The sequence below is a fragment of the Cyphomyrmex costatus genome, unplaced genomic scaffold, assembly GCF_001594065.2.
Source record: "Cyphomyrmex costatus isolate MS0001 unplaced genomic scaffold, Ccosl1.0 scaffold58, whole genome shotgun sequence".
Lineage (NCBI taxonomy): Eukaryota > Metazoa > Arthropoda > Insecta > Hymenoptera > Formicidae > Cyphomyrmex > Cyphomyrmex costatus.
This window is the reverse complement of record NW_017279979.1, coordinates 589,928-607,468: the sequence shown is the minus strand read 5'-3', so window position 1 is coordinate 607,468 and position 17,541 is coordinate 589,928. Positions and strand designations below refer to the sequence as shown.

Below are 17,541 nucleotides of genomic sequence, written 5' to 3'. Positions count from 1 at the left end.
CCGGATTTTTTTTCTATGTAGTTTTACCTGGCATTTTAAGCAGACACTTAGTTCCTCTCAACGACGAACACCACGACATCCAATTCCTTGTAGACGCTAGACACCCATTTCCTCAACAGCGAACACTTAGGGTGCATTACATTTCATGCATGACACGCATAATGTATCATTTATCCTTGTTGCTCACCAAACATTAAACAAGGACAGTTAATGCATTATGCGCATCATGCGTGAAACGAAACGCAACTCGTATCTCTTGATCTTTTATTGATCATATTGATCGTGTTCAGCAGACTCAACAGTTTTACAACTATTTTATGATTCTTCGCTGAGATAGGATTATTCCTTTAGATCTAAAAGTATAATCCAATCAGCGAGACCAATCATAATAAAACGGTTGCAAAACTGTTAAATCTGCTGACGCAGCCATTATAAGTTTTACATGTAAAAATTGTTGTTGATAAATAAATTTGCACATAACGTCGAAAAAAAAAACTTTCTTTACATCCATGCACAAATAGACCATATTGGTGCCGCTAATGTACCGGAATGACCGTTCTCAGGTTTCTCTCTGCTTATACTTTCAAATTTTATTTCATATATTCATTCATTTAAAACAGATTGCTATAAATTCTACATAAATTTTTGCGACTAAAATTTCACGATTTATTAAAAAAATCTCGTAAACATAAAAACAATGTTAGGTATTACAATTAAACAAATCTTTTTTAAAGAACTTTTGCGTTCGTGCGAGTCTAATTATTAAAAAAAAAAAACATTTAAATCATTATACTTCTGAAATGTATTAAACATTTCTATGAATTACTGAGTATATTGTAATATATTTATTCTTAAAGCTGTTATTAACCTATTCGCATCAATTTCGCTGTTTGTATAGTTAATTAATTTATACATTTATACTTTTCCGCTTTCTTCCTTCTTATCCTCTCACATCGAGCGCTCTCGCGCAGCGCACACACGCCCCTCCTCCTTCATAATTTATAAAATTTTTTGAATGGTATTCATAATCCGTTCTTATTTTAACACGGTTTTAAGCAACGTCTTGTGAGAGGCTCGCCTCACTGATTGACTTATGACATCTTAATATTACACTTAACACAGTCTCAAATATAAGAATCGACTATGAATACCGGTCATGTCATTCGTTTACAAATAATTATCAATATATAACATCACTTTTGTGCATACTCGCAAGGTATCAAAGTGGTCGGATCTGTTTCATCGATAAATCGTAGCTATTTAAGTCTTATCTCATCTCTTCTAAAATATATAAACAAATCTTCATTTAATTCTTTAAAAGTTTCAATAATTGGCATAGAAACTCAATCTACGAATTCGTCTTTATACTATTACGTAGTACGCAAACGCATACATAACGTTTATATAATTGCTGGATAAAAAATATTCGACAATCTATAGCGTTAAAGGACCTAATACTTTCCATATTTCCATTATTTCTAAAATAGCCGACTACACATCAACACTTATACGCAAGCAAAAATTTAAACAAGTGTAATATATATATATATATATATGTATATATATATATATATAAATATCAATTTTTACAGTGCTAAATACATGTTTAAGAAATTATCTATATATAATAATATGTATATTGTAATCACATTAGGTAAAAAAGTTTATCCATACATTCAGTGCTTATAGATTAAGTTTAACTTTTACTGTGTCAATCATAAGATAAACGATTATTATTAAAGTCCATCGTCAGATATTATACAAACAACATTTAATTTAGTAGAATGTGACAAGAAAAATTTAATCGAAACAATTTGTTAATTGTATTGTGTGAATTTTTCAAATATTACAGGCAGAGATAATCTTTTCTATCTTGGTACATTATTTTTATTAATTAACTAGATTTAGTTTTCTTTTTCCTAGGATAAAAGAATGAGGACAAAAATTATACTAAGGTTGATAGGACATCGAATATAAACGCCTTATTAACTAATGGCGAATTCGATACACTGATGCACTGACTCTGCTCTGGTGCTGCCCTGACAGGGTGCGAGTGCAGAACCTATTTTGGTGCTATGCCAAACTGCACTATCAGAAACGTCAGTGTAACATTTCTTGAATTCGTTTAGTTCATTCGGTTGATCGGAATATAAATTCAGCACTACACTGGATCAGTTTTCATTTGCCGAATAAGATAATCTGAATGCACTGATACAGTGCGCACAAGCCGAATGTATAACACTGAAAAAGTTCGCACTCAGTACATACTAGTGCAGTCTACCGAATTCGCTATAACATTATCCATAGTGAAAGAACTGAGGTGTACACTAAAGTGTACTAGTACACTGTTATATATACTCGCCATAGATATATTATATAAATGCCCTGGTATATGAAATTATTCTAGTAATTGAATTGCAATTTGTCGAACTATAACATTAACATTGCAAGTTTATAAAAGCAGTTCTCGTATCGGTGTTTTTCTCGAAATTTTTGAATGATTACAAATCAGCTATAACTTATTTTTACGTATTCCCTACAATCAAGACTTTTCGAGACATTGGGCACGTTCAAGTTGAAAAAGCGGCTAGCTTGCTCGTCAAGCAAATAAACATAATTGGTTATTACTTATAGATCCAATCATATTCGATTGCTTGGCAAGCGTACTTAGCCACTTTGCCGTTTTAAACTCGCCCATTCATAAAGCTTCGTCGAAAAAATCTGGCAGTGATCAGAGTTTTCTTCAATAGGCCAGTGCAAAAGTTACAAATTTGATACAAATACTTGATCATAGATTAATAAATGACACGTCAATAAAAGCAATAAAAATATAAAGCGATAATATCTATAATATAAATATTTCATAAACTTACGTACACGTAAGAATTTTACAAGTAAACCTACCCAAGTGTGACACTCTGATTTTGATGAGTTTTTTTAGTATTAGTTGTTCTCCAGACAAAAATAAACGACACATATTTTTGTCTGGAGAACAACATACTAAAAACTCATCAAAATTGGAGTGTTATACTTGGGTAAGTTTATTTGTTAGTTATATTATGCTAACAAGTTGTAAATAAATCTGAAGTCTATAGGACGAACATTCTAAGATTATTGACTTAGGCTGTACTGGTGTGACTGTTAGCACCGCTTATAGTGCTAAAGAGAGCAGCGCTATTACGTTTGAAGTTTCCTACTTGCTCGTCTAGCCATATTGGCTCTCCAAATAAAGATGACAAACTTTGACACAGTTTCTGATAATTCTCACGTAATACTTCTTGATATTCATGTTGGTCCGGTGTGATCAGTTTGCTATTAATTTGTAATGCTGTGTAACATATCTTGACAAATTCCCTAAAATCGTAAGAAAACTCCTTGTAAGTGATTACAATATCATGCATATAAGAAATTATAAAAGATTAATTATAAAATTAATTAATTATAAAAAGTGATAAAATATACCTAAAGACATCTTTCAATTCTTCTACTTTATCATCGGGATATTGCGGAGATAAAGCAGGATCCAGAAACGCGGAAGCATAAGCTAAAGGACCGGCGTTCACTGTTACACAAATGCTACCTTGGAGACGTAATTGTAGTTTTTTTACGTCCGTCGGTCCGATCAAAGCCACATCTTCCAATTCTTGAACACGTTGCCTCATCTCGTCCAAAGCGACCTCGATAGGACTAAGCTCCACAATCCGTTTCTCGACAATCCCGATGCGCTTTTTCACATACGGAAAAGCATATTGTGCTGCGAAAATAACAAGTATAAAAATCTTTACGCTTTCTTTTTCCACTAAAACAGAGTCTCAGATAACATAGGTCTACAAAATTTAACTTTTTGTGCTATTTAGAAAAGAAAAATTGTTTCTCATAGTTTTTGATGCGCTGAATCAGAGTCCGTGAGTAATTGTTAACATTTTTATTTTACAATATTTAAGTAGTATTAAGTCGAGCTATTTTCGACATGTCTGGCACATCAACCATAAATTTTCAAAAATAGTCAAAAACACATTTTTTTAGGTGTATCAATCTCATCTTTTTTCTTAAAAACCTAACGTGTTAAAACATTTTTACTTATGAATTCGGATTCAATGCATTGAAATTCATGGGAAACTATTATTCTTTTCTAAACAACAAAACCATGCAAATCTGTGTAATCAAATAAATTATTTAACATTTAACTGTACTTGTGAGAATAGTTCTGCGTTTCCATTGATCCTCCGGATTGCCTCTTGCTTTGCCCTCTTTAGTAAACGGTGTCTCGAACATGAAGCAGGATACGTTATGATTCTGCTCGAACTCTGTCTGTAGTGCTTCTAATTCGATCTTCTCAAAGTATGGTATGACATGCGTTACCTGAATATACGCTACCTTAGGATCCAACTCACTTACTTCAACCGGTACAGAATCCATTATTATTTTAACGTTCTCAGATCCAAATTTTTCGCTATACAAATGCAACAAACGTTCCGATATCTCAGATAATGATGTTACTTTGGGTTCTTTATAGATGTATTCTTGACAATTTTCCTCTTCGAAATATGCCTAAATAATAATACATATGTTAATTTTGTTATTTTGTATATTTATTAATCATAAATATAGACACTACCGTGTCACCTGATTTAGTACCTATATACAGGATGAGTTTAATAAAAAGTTTATCACGATTTTTTTTTCCGAAAACGGTTAGGGATAAGAGCAAGACGCTTATTGTTAAAATTATAGGATAAATATAGGAGAACATACTTTGATGACCTTGAGTAATCTTAAATCTTTTTTACTATCATAGATTTTTTTTTAATGGAAAGAGGTATTTTTTAGCCATTCTATTGATAGTACTCAATTAGCTAAATATCTTTGAATTAGAGTATTTCTTCGAAAAAAAATAAAAAAATCAGATTATAAGTTTGAAATAAATTTTTTATTATTGCAATGTTCAAAATATGTTCATCATGATAATCTATTATAAACATGCCTTCGCGAAAAGCTTGCTTAAACCTTTTCTAACTTTTGAATCGTTATTTCGCGAAAAATATTTCTTTTTCTTTCCATCATGTTTTCTAACAAGACGTTGACAGTAAGCTCTTTTACTCTTCATTCTCAAAGTCCTATTATTTCAAAAAACATGATAGAAAGAATAAAAAATATTTTTTACGAAACAATGATTCAAGAGTTAGAAAAACAACCATAGTTGAGATTAAAGTTTTAACCACCCTACATGTATATACACATATATTTAATATATTTTTTTTAAATTATAAAAGTATATTCTCTGCTAATAATGTATATATCTTACCACACCAAAGAATGCTACTCTGTAGAACCTGCCGAGCAATCTCTTTCCAGTTCGCGTTACCTCTACAATTTTATTACAGGCTTGTGCCAAATGAGAGTAGCAATTAGCTAAAGCTTCGTAATTTCTTTTCTTTTCATATATAGGAACTATTAAACGATACAAATGCCCAAGCAATTCAAAACGCTCGGCTTTCTCTAACGTGTCGGCACAAACTTCCAATTGTTCGAGAAGTAAAGTTTCGTTATAGTGGATATCTTGAATGCCTGAAATAAGATCAATATCTCTAACATCTGTTTTCAATTACATATAACACGATAACAAACACAGATAATAAATATAATGCAGTAAAACAAATCTCACCAGCATCGAGTTTGAGATTGCGCTCGTCCTTTGATATGTTCACAGAGATTTGATCAAAAGCCTCTGCGCCCCACAGATGAACTTTCCTCAATTTCAGATATTCTGCCATTAATGCTGCAATATGTAGTTGACAACAAGCAGCCTTAAGAATGAAAAAGGTATGTTAAATTATGAAAGAGCTTTGTGCAATATATTTTTATATACATATGATTGCATATTTTCTTCGAAATAGAGTTTGTAAAAATAGGTACCTCGGAGAAATTTCCATCCCTGGCATGATTCCTGGCCATAGTTTCTAACCAGGTATGCCTCAATTCGGGTGTGCTGGCATACGAGTTGGCCAAACTATGTTGCAAATCGACTAGCATCTCAGGATCGTTATTATGTTCTCGCATTTGCGCGGTTGCCATCAAAACTGTTCGTATTCTTTTGTTGAGATCTTTTACTTCAACTGGGAAACCTGTGCCTTTCATAACTTTATCAGAGGAAGCGTAGCTGTTAATTAAGGACAGTGATTCTTGAAATCGTGAATTGTTCAAACTGATTACGTTCCCCAACATTTGAGAGACTGAAATTATCACCTAGAACAAATATGATAAGATATGTTCAACGTTTGTATAATTCGGCTAAAAATAATGATAATAATGATTATATATCGTGTTAAATAAGTTTAATTTTGAATTGTGCTCTAAACAAAAGTACTGTACCTGTAAATGTACTCTGGTTAATCCCTTTCGACTAGTAAACTCAAAATTACTTCGCATGAGTAAATACAGCAAAGCGCAAGACTCCTGTCGTATGGAACTCAGCTTGCTGTTACAGCAACGCAATAGCTCATAACACAAGCGTCCACAAAGCATAGCGTTGCCTACAAGGAAAAAGCTTTGTGCATATTTTACGTGTGATTGTTATATTTCATCATCGACAACCAAATTGTGCTTTTATTCTCGTTCTTTACAAATAAACTCAATTTCTATGACCTTTGAATAGTCGCCGAGGCCATGTTGGAATCGTGACGTCAGAAGCGAAAAATGACATGTTAATTTATATTATGTGCATTTTTAAATAAAAACAATTTGAATAAATCTAAATGACGAGATCGCTTTAAAACACTTGTAAAAATGGACGAAAACTGTTCTTTTCCTTAACAGTCAGTAAATGGTCATAAAAGGTACATAAAGTGAACTTCTATACAAGCAGAAAACACACATGACAGCCGTTTGATAGCGGCTGAAACGAGTATAAAATTCTAAGATAATTTTAGTTTTCGTCCATTTTTCGGACTTTCATAAATACGAGACAAGTCATATTTTCACAATTAAGCACATAATAACGAAATGGCATGTAACATAAAATTTTGTTACTTTTCACGCCTATTAGTTCAATCCTTTATCGTGGCGAAGCGCTGTAACACATATGCAAGCACGAGCCCATGTCCGTGTGTTCGCTTTCAGCCCGAAAATGAGCACACGGACATGGACTCGTACTTGTGTGTGTGAGACTACCGGTTACACTAAGCTGCCGACTAATTCGGTGTTGCCACCATCAACGCGGAATTTTTGGTTGAATACTTAGGAGCCTTAAAGTTCGAGAATTAGAAATTACCTTTAAAAAGCGCGATAGAATAGTTATTTAAGAAAGCTCGGAGTCCAGCGAAAACATGACGTAATAAAGTTTCGGACTGACCAACTTGAAGGAATGATAAATAAATATTAAAGAATTTTTGCATAACTGCATTGTTGCCTTCATTTGCCAAGAGAACATCCTACAAAAACAAACTGTATTAATGTTCTGTCATTACAGCATTTAACTTTTCATATTTTGATTGATTATTATTAGATCAAAAATAAGTGTGCATTTAATTTATGTATTTTAATTTTTGGAATTTACACGCAAGAAACAATATTAAAAAAGGCAATTTTTTGCCAACTAATGGAAATATAAACAGTATATCTTATAGATTTCGATCTAAATATGACAATATTAATTTTTATTTAAAATGTGAGGAACATTGTCATTTTTCAGATTAAAATCCTATTTTTTTTTAGTGAAAATAAAAACTTTAACCTGAACAATGACAATGTTGCCCATATTTTCAATGAAAACTAATATCATCATGTTCAGCAGGTCAAAATCTATAAGATTCACTATGCTTTTATGTTTCCATTAGTGAGCAAAAAACGATCTTATTTGAACGTTATTCTTTGTATCAATTTCTTAACATCCTTCAAATAGATTTTTATTTACTAAAATTTGTTGCTGTTTAAACTTGATTAATTTCTTAATTTTTAGCAATCGCAGTATAAGAAATTACTTAATATGAGAATAATTGCCAATTAACATGTTCATGAAAATAATTGACCATACATACAATTTACATATAAAATCAAGGGGATAAAAAATTTATGATAAAATTATAATTACTTTAAAATGGATGCAGAAGAGACCCAAGCAATCCAACGCGATTAGGCCTACTTCTGTTGCCATGTTTGCCTCCAATAAAGCTTGATACACTTTGTCACTATCATTTTCAATTAGATTTTCTCTAGTAATTGTATTATGAGGTTGCAATGTGCTAGTAGCGGGACTTTCAGTGGTAAAGTCTGGTGGTGCCATTCTGGCAGGTAAAGTCATTGCTTTAACAGTGCGGGGTTTTCCAGCATTATTTGCAATTTTCGCGGCTATTTGTCTCTTACCTATATATTTAAAATGATGCAAACTCATCCTAAAAATAGATGAAAATAAGATTTACATAAAATTTAGAAATGAGTGTACTAACTGCATCAATACAATGTTGAATAAATCAATATTGTCGTATTTTTCTTAAAATAAACAAATTCTTTGACTATTATTATACTATTAGTTTTCTACTTACTCAATCACTGTAAAGAAGCTCAATATTTCTGTATCATTGCATTGTTGCCACCAGGCAATCACTTGATGATCACCCAAATACTTGACAATGAATAGGAAACAAAGTAGTATATCCTTCACTTCAGAAGGCTGCAATTTATCGCATCTAGGCGACGACTGTGTCACGCTCAAAGTACGTGAATGTCTCTTTCTCTCGCTCATTCCATTTTCTGGCAATTCTTTAATAATAGTGGTCTCTTGAGAAACGTTAGATTGGGACACACCAGACACCGTCGATGTATCAGACTCAACACTGGTGCAAGAATATCCATTTACCAATCCTTGACCCGCAATAGCGGCAAAATAAGTGGAATCACGCAGATGCATAGACGATCTTATAGGCGATTGAGTATCTAGGTGAAGAGTTAATCTGCAATAACATCAAAACTTTATTTTAATTTACAATTAATTATAAATTATTATAACTTTTATTAATATATTAACAAATACCTATGAATGGACTTGGGTGTACTTGCAGACGTAGAAGTAGCAATGGTATCTTTCGTTGATAGAAACGAGCTACTAGTCGATACCCTATTAGTACCGTTTTGCTTGATTTCTATCTTGATTTCGTTCTCCTCTACTAACTGCAATCGATGTAAATTCTCCAATACAATACCAAGCCACGGTATATAAATTGATGCTATTCTACTTAATTGACCCTGAATTAAAATTCAAAACATGAAGTATATATAGATTAATATAAATTGTGAAAAGAAAAACAAGATCTTCTCTAACTTTTTTCAACAATGCAATTCCTTAAAGACTACCAACGCTTGTAATCATGAACAAAATCTTTAAAAGTCGTACCTTATTCTGATATCTATCGTCCAACTCATGTTTTGCCATTAGATCTCGTAAAGTATTAATAGCGACCTTGCGGATCTGCACAATCTCATTAAGAGAGGTCTTGACTTCTTGCATCAAAACACCAGCCAGAAAGTGGTGTTTGCAAAATTCCTCCGTAAGGCAATATTCATTCATTAGATCTGTCGCGAAATAAGTATTTTAGTTTTATCTATTTTTAATACATATAAACTATCTCTCTAATTGTGTAATATAATTGAAATAATACTGTAATATTACAATATAAATACGTATAAAACATAGACAAATAGAAAACATTCAGTGCAGAATCTAAAAATACAAATAATGTGAATATTTGTCGATCTAATTCAATTTTTGAATCAATGATATTTTTAAACTAACTAAAATCATAACTAATTTTAATTAATCACAAATTATAATTGGCATTAGCTAAATATTGTTACAAAATAGAAAATATGTAATGAATATTTGCTATATATGAGACATATGTATAATCAACATTTCGTGTATGAATACTGTTATGAACATACCATCACATTCTGGTTCACTCTCAGTTTCATTGTCAGAATCTTTCGAGCACGCGAATAATTAAGTTACAATAAATTAGTTAATTTTCATCGTAATTCTTATATGTATTCCTTATATGTATCTTATATGTAATTCTTATATGTATTGCTATAAAAACTTACCTCTAGAAGCAAAACGCGACTGCATCATTGGCAAATTGAAGGATACATAGTGCTCATGAGAGCAGATAATTTGTAAAAAGGTGAATTTGAAATCGTGCAATGTGCGTTGATCGCCAGACGAAAAGTTGTCCAGATAAGAATTGATAAGACGAAACACAAAACCACGGTCCATGAAAGTGAGACATCGCTGTGTCAAGATAATCAAAATAGTAATAAAATATGTATATATATATATATATATATATACATTATATATATAGTCATATGATATTGCATATACCTTTAAAAATTGTGCGAGACTTTTGTTTAATTCGTGTGTCTCCACTGGCATTTCTTTGTACTTGGTCATTAAGTATGGCATAATTACGTCCAATAACATTTTGATCTTCTCGTGATAATCTTTCGAGAATCGTTCATTTCTATGCATCTGAAAAAAAATTAATTACTTGCTTAAATAATTTTAATAAAATAAATTAATAATTTATTCTGATAAAAATATTTCAAAAGATGAATATGTAATTACAGATAATCATATTAATAAATCGTCGTTAGTTTTAAAATCTTAAAGTCTTCTCAAAGAACTTAAAGAACTCACTTTTATCCTACCAGTACTCAGTAGATATTGCGCCATACTTTTTATCATTATTTCAAAAAAGAAGCTTGAGTGATGCATGAATTTGTTTACTACCAAAAAGTCGGTATTACTCGGTTGCAGTAAAGTTGGTAAGTGCTTCGCCAATTGTTCATGAACCGTGACGTTACCATTTCGTAGAGGAAGCACAAATACGAACTGAAATCAAAGAACTAGGATAGAATCAGATCAATCAAAAAGTAAATTAAATTTTCAAAATTTTAAAGATATCAAGAGGTAATAGAATTGGAAATTGGATATTTATCACAAACATAGGTTCTAGGTTCTACCTTAATGTATGCTTGCAGAATTTCCTTACGTCCAGCTTCGTGCACCATGTTAATAAAATGTATTAAGACCCTAATCACATACAATCCAATCTCTTGACTAGTATTACATGTTAGTAACACAAAGAGTTGATTCAATATAGTTGGAAGAAATGTGATAACGGTAACTAGTTGTACTGCATGCGCTGCTTTCAGAATTTTACACGTTTCTGAATCCGAGGGCGTCGTTGAAGGTTTTGTGTCCAAAATACGTTCAGCATGAACGAATAGATTGTGCAGATGAAGGTCCCGTGTAAATACTGTCGAAATTAATTGAAAAGATACCGTGAAGATTGGTCGTTGAGAATCGATCCAAGTAATATCCGGTCCTGCGTTCTGCAAAAATATATAAAAATCAACTTCCTATCAAGTTTTCTAACTATAATACTAATTTATAAAATTAATTAATATCTTACTCTTACCCCTTTCCCTAGTCCAAGGGGTTGTATAGAAAGATATCCAGGAGGCAATTGCGTTGCTACAGGCAATACTTGGATATTCGATTCTACATCCACGTTCAATCTGTGGAAAATAAATACATTAAAAAACATTTTCTATAATTTGAATGTTATTATACTGTAAAATATGATAGTAATTAAATTCTCATCAATTATTCAATCATTAATTTATCACAAATCTCACCTTCCTTTGTGCAGTAAAAATGTCCATGCATAACCGACACAGTTTTCAACACCGTTCTCTTTCTTTTTGTTCATGTCACAACTTATGTGATAAAAGGAGAATAATAGATGATGTTTCGCGTGCAATTTCGTGGGTAACTTAATCTTGATTTCTTCATACCAAGAAGGCACTGCGTTGTGATGTAACACTGCGCATGATGCTCGTAGGCACAATAACGATGAACCAGATCTTCCATAAATCACCTATTAGGAGTAGTAGAAAAAAAAAAATAAAGTCTATTTAGACTCTTCAAGTTATCTTTTTTATCACTTACTCGTAAAGGTTTGGCGTTTTCGCTGTCGTCGTCACGAAGTTCCACAATACATGCTATATTCCTAGCTCGGGTAAACATCTTTTGACTGTCAAAGTTGAGTGTCTGCGGGTACACGTACAGATGATTGATATACGTTGTGTACGGGTGTACATCCCTCTCAGAAGTGCTCTCAAACTCTGCAATCTCGATTGTCGGCTCCACCGTTGGTGGCAATGGAAATGGCTTTAACGGCGCTAGGCAAGTCGACAATGTATCTAGAAATCGTATTTTATGTATCGTACACCTGGAATCGTTCGAAACTATTGACTATCATTTCTTTTTTCACACTAATGTAAGAATGATAATTAAAAATTCGCCCTACTTATTATAAAAATACAAATAAATTACGTAGAATTAAATTACAAAAAATATGTTCTTGCATACTAATATCGCGTCTTTAAATTGTTTTTTCAAAGTCGAGATTTTAATGTATCTCTCTCTAATTTTAAAATATTTGAGAACATTATTACAAATATTTGTTGTATCAATTTAAAAAAAATAAAATTTTTGTAATAATATATTACTCGATTACGCACTTTCAGGAATGTCCGTGATGGGCTCTATTTTAATTTTTAACCAGGCAGGTATCACAGTCAATTTGCTGAGCTTCTCAGGCCTGTGAGTAAAATTTTCTAATATAATGTTTAATAATATATGCATGTTAAACTCCATATTGCATAAATTTTTTAATTACACTAATTTTTTTTTTATTATTAATACATACTTTCTATATTCAGAAAGAAATTTTAGTAGCTCCTCATCTTTTATTCTATTACCCTCCTGCCTATATATCGCTGGAAAATCTGAGGATGTATCTAGTTCATTACTATACAATCTAAACAGTGGTCTTGCAGTCCACGCAAACGGCATTCTATAGTTTCCCAGTCTACAAAAAAGAATTGCAAATATCATGTATAAATAAGAAATGCAACCTTTATGTACAATTAAGCTTACATATAAGTTTAGTTGATATAGGTAATCGTCTTGATAATTAAGCATTTTCCTAAAACATTTGCACTCAATTACGCATTCTATGTAAAAAAGTATTTGCATTTATAATTTTACCTTTGGCAACATGCTCGGACTTGCTTGTGCACCTTTAAACCCAATCTTGGATCCTTGGTAGCTCTCAAATATGGTTCCGAGGTCTGATATATGTTTCCTTGAAGCAACTTATCTATCCTTACAACAAGAAATATATCTGGATGAGGATTACTTATATTGAATATGGCCTGCAACAACAATCACGTTCTTATATTTTTTTTCCTAAATTTTTATTCTATTAATAAATAACATAATAAATTAATATTAATAAGTTTTTATCTTGAACACATTTATATATACTTCAGAGATGGACATGCAAACGAAATCTGAAAAATAGGACAATTAAAATTTAAAATAATCTGACATGTTAAATGATCTTGAAATATCAAATTATTAAAATTAAAAATAATGTTCCGAAATATTAAATTATCGAAATTTAAAGCATTCGACAATATATAAATCCAAAAAGTAAATATAAGTTTTTTGGAAATAATTTTTTTTTAACCTCACGCAAAGAGAATATCGACATATCATATTTAGATATAAAAAGTCATACTATGAGAAGAGGAAAGAATAACATATAAGTTATGAAAAAATTTGTGTATCTTATTAAAAACATTCAAATTATAAATGTAAAATAAATCGAGAATCTCTCTTGCGTGTAACTTAAAATATTTTCAAAAAATTGTTTTTCGGGACATTGTCGCATGTCTTCAAATTCGGAAATTTAAAATTTCGGAATATATATTATCTTAGTTTTCAATTTTTGAGATCATGATGTTTTGGTGCATCGCATATCCACCACTTCAGAATCATTATCCCATTAATTTTTTTTTCATGTAAAATACAAATAATCATGCCTGTTTTGGATATTTTATCCAATCTGAAGGAATGTTTTTTAATTCCCCAGGAAGAGTAACATCTTCTGTTTCTGTTGTAATTCCTATGGGACTTAGTTCCCTTGCCATATCTCGTACTATTTCATGATTAACATCGAAGTGAAAATTCTCTGTGAGTTTCCTTCCATTTCTCGCGTCGAAAAGGCTCAACACTGTATGATAAGGTTCCACTTGACAAAGAGATTCCTTTTCGTCGATAGGTGCTTGCAGTCTAAATTTAAGACTTTCGCACTTGACCAGAATCCTGTGACCGAACTGCTCTTTGTAAGGATCCACATTATCGACAGATTGTCCTATGTGTGTTTTGGCATGTGGTATGTAAGGATATACGCTGAACAGTCTTTTTCTGTTCTCTCTCCTTGCTAAAGCAATGCTAGTGTCAGTCTCCCTAGAGTATTTTATTAATTGCGGGTTCATGCTCTGCTCAAGACCTTTCAGTGTCCCATAAACCTTTGAAGACATAAAGTTCATTTTAATATATGTATATGTCCAACATTAAATGTGTCTTTTATTTCATTACAAAACTATCTTCAAATAAATTTTTACTTAAAAAATTTGGGGGGACTAAGTATATTGGTTAATTATTAATAGAGGACGTTATTTTTACTTTGGGTAAATATTGCGAAGAATATTACTACGTCGACCCGCTATCAAAGGTTTATCGCAAATTCTCACAAGTGCTTTGATACGCGTATATCTCTTTATATAGAATCTCGATTTAATAACTTACCAAGGTGTATAAGGTAGGCTTCCACTACAATGCCTTACTGATGAGTCCAGTAGTGGAAGTCGGAACGAAACGCCAAAAATTACATGATATTCTTCGCAATACATTAAAATTATCAGAGAAAATTTAGATTTTTAATTGTAATTTGACTCTTACTTCGCCCTTTTTAATGTTATTGAAGATTGAAATAACTTTGCAATATGATTCTACCTGCATAGGTTGCGGCGACGGTGGAGGTGTATTACAGGTTCTCTCTAGCGATGCAGCACGCTTTTCCTCTTGCTGTTTATAGTGTTGTAAGACAGAACTGACCTTCAATATCCAATCTTGCATATCGGCTTCGTTATCGGCAGCTAAAGTGTAAGATTTGTGAGTATCACTCATCCGTAATTCAAAGCAATATCTCCCGCGCTTCGGATTTCTAACAATTTCCGTACAAAAGTCCATCACTATTGTTAGTTTCGCTTCGCCCTTTCTCTCATCTTTGAAAAATTCGAGTATATAAGTGCCATCAACTTCCTGTCTGAGATGACAAAAACGTCTCTTAAACGATTTCGAGCCAATATGAGCAAACATTCTGTCCGTACTACCAATCTCAGGACCTTTCATTAAGTAACCTTCCTTTGTTATACCATCGTTCTTTGTTAAATCCTATGAAAAAATTCATAAGCATCATATTTAGACCTAAATATGAACAAGTATAGTAATATAAGGGGTATTGAATGATTTTAGGCAAGTATTCATAGTAGATTCTTATATTAAATATAAGACTTAATAATTTTATATAAATTAATTATAAATTAATTAGAAAGTTGCATTAGTAATCTTAAGATATTACTTGAGACGGTTTTAAAATAAGAATGAACTATAAATACTGATTCTAAATTCTAAAGATTCAAATTTTTACTATTATAATTGTATATATAAATCTTGTAAAGTTAAAATAGCATTACCTCGTCTACTTGATCCACTTCGGTATCAATCTCATATACTTCGTCTTTCAGATCATCTGATTTCAATATTCTAGAAATTTATGAAACATATAACAGCGACAACAAATGGTTTTTATACACGCGCGATTCTATGTAATTAATTTCAAACATTTCACTTACTTTGGTAATTCGAGATAAGTCCCACTATATGCTGCATATTTGTAATGTACAAGATTCCAGTTGGATACATAACTAGATAAACACTCCTTCGTCAAAAGGTTCTCTGTTCCTTCCTCACATTCTGTAATATGTTGTGCCGTTGGTACCAAACTGCGATATCTCCTTGGCAAAACCACTTGCTAAAAAACACATATTTAACAATTATAATTGTTTTCTTAAAAAGTAGAATTATTAACAAAATATGTATATATATTTTTATTTTGTTTATATTTATATAGAATTAAATTAACTATATTCTAAACTATATTTTTAGATAGTAACTATTCTTTTAAATTTTATGAATATAGGATCTAAAACAAACAAAATTTTCTTAAAAGTTTGCCTGCAAATGCTTTATTTATGAGGCTTTTTAAGTTAGAAAATTATAGAAATAAAAATAATGTCAAAATAATTTATATTTATCTCTTTTATGGCTTTTTAACAATCAAAATGTTATAATATTATTAAATGTTCAAAATGATCTTCAGCCTTAAGACAGGCATTATAGCTATCAATGAAAAAATAAGTGATTGACTGACATGTATGTCAGTATGAATGAAAGGAATTGTGTTTACAGTATTAATAAAAGCCTATCAATAACCTTTGATCTTTAAAAGAAAACAAAGATATTTCAATCTTTTTCATTTCTACAGTTCTGTAAATTAAATCAATCTCTTGAATATAAAGCATTTGCGAGCAAACTTTCAGAGGAAAATTTCTATTGAGATCCTAAATTTATATTTTTAATTTGATTTAACATTATGTAAATAAGCAGTGCAAGAATAAAAACTTACAGAAATATCATCTTGGGGATACAGCAAAAGTTCTCGTTGAGGATCATTTTGCAACAGCGTCTTATTCTTTTGCATAAAATGCTCGAAGTCAATGGGTTCGACTAAGTGTGGTTTATTCTGTAAAAAATTTTAAAAGATACAGAATTTCACAAGCGTAGACAATTTTGGAACATTTCAAACTTTAATTTTGAAATCTTGACTTCGTATTGAACCACACACAATCGACTAAGCACAAAATTCTATAATATAGAACGATGGAAAAGATTAGAAAATCTGGATACTCGGGCTACCGAGATAATTGTTTACATCTCATTAGTATACTTCATTAGTATAAAGGACAGTCCCGAGTGTTAAATCTCGAATAACATCCCGAGGAGGGGCGCGCTCCAATCCGGACGATAAGCAGACGAAATAGACATATCACCTGTACTGTGCTCTCGCGGACGACCTGGGATACGGTTTCCCGCAGCTGCGCCGCCATACCGGGTTTTCCCAGTCCGCGCGTGAACTTTCTCTCGCTCATCCTCGCGAACGTCGAGCGACGCCGATTCACCCCCGAGTCAATAGCGCCGTCTGATGCCGCCGCACCGGCCACATTAAACCGCATCAATCACCGGCCTTGCCGGGGAATGATCGGGAACATATCATGCAACCGCCACAGTCACCTTATCAGTCACAATTGATCAAGATCGCGCGATCAATTCCCGTTCTCGTCCTGTCTCGTCGACCATCACATCACCAGCAATCACCAGTGACACCAATGACATCAATCGTATTCCATTCCAGATTCCACCGCTCTGTGTTCAAAACGAGTCGTTTTTATCCTCTTTTCTGTCTCTCCATCTACATCTATCGTAATTCCTTAAGCCCATTCTACAAT

At 32.1% G+C, this 17,541-nt stretch overlaps 1 protein-coding gene across 1 annotated transcript; it reads right to left on the bottom strand.

The window, feature by feature from the left end:
• Positions 1-3,119: 3,119 nt before the first annotated feature.
• Ziz (dedicator of cytokinesis protein Ziz) lies at positions 3,120-17,184 on the bottom strand. The gene is made up of 29 exons (XM_018546706.1): positions 17,086-17,184; positions 16,662-16,778; positions 15,829-16,007; positions 15,670-15,739; positions 14,927-15,367; positions 13,951-14,439; positions 13,112-13,278; positions 12,771-12,932; positions 12,583-12,662; positions 12,008-12,261; positions 11,695-11,936; positions 11,475-11,574; positions 11,017-11,388; positions 10,691-10,885; positions 10,376-10,522; positions 10,096-10,282; positions 9,937-9,975; positions 9,389-9,567; positions 9,029-9,240; positions 8,541-8,948; positions 8,090-8,390; positions 7,271-7,430; positions 6,373-6,533; positions 5,917-6,246; positions 5,657-5,807; positions 5,306-5,568; positions 4,194-4,551; positions 3,463-3,754; positions 3,120-3,354 (listed from the first exon to the last, which is right to left on the bottom strand). Exons 1-29 carry the CDS (start codon positions 17,182-17,184, stop codon positions 3,120-3,122), a joined length of 6,390 nt encoding a protein of 2,129 aa, XP_018402208.1.
• Positions 17,185-17,541: the final 357 nt, after the last annotated feature.

What these genes read in the sequence shown, in the direction of transcription:
- Ziz (XM_018546706.1), bottom strand. Translation starts at nt 17,184, where the DNA reads ATGAGCGAGAGAAAGTTCACGCGCGGACTGGGAAAACCCGGTATGGCG. An exon ending in GAGTGAACCAGAATGTGATG is followed by an intron (nt 9,568 to 9,936) that starts GTATGTTCATAA and finishes ATTTCGCGACAG; the next exon opens with ATCTAATGAATGAATATTGC. An exon ending in ACTCGATGCTGGTGAGATTT is followed by an intron (nt 5,569 to 5,656) that starts GTTTTACTGCAT and finishes ATCTTATTTCAG; the next exon opens with GCATTCAAGATATCCACTAT.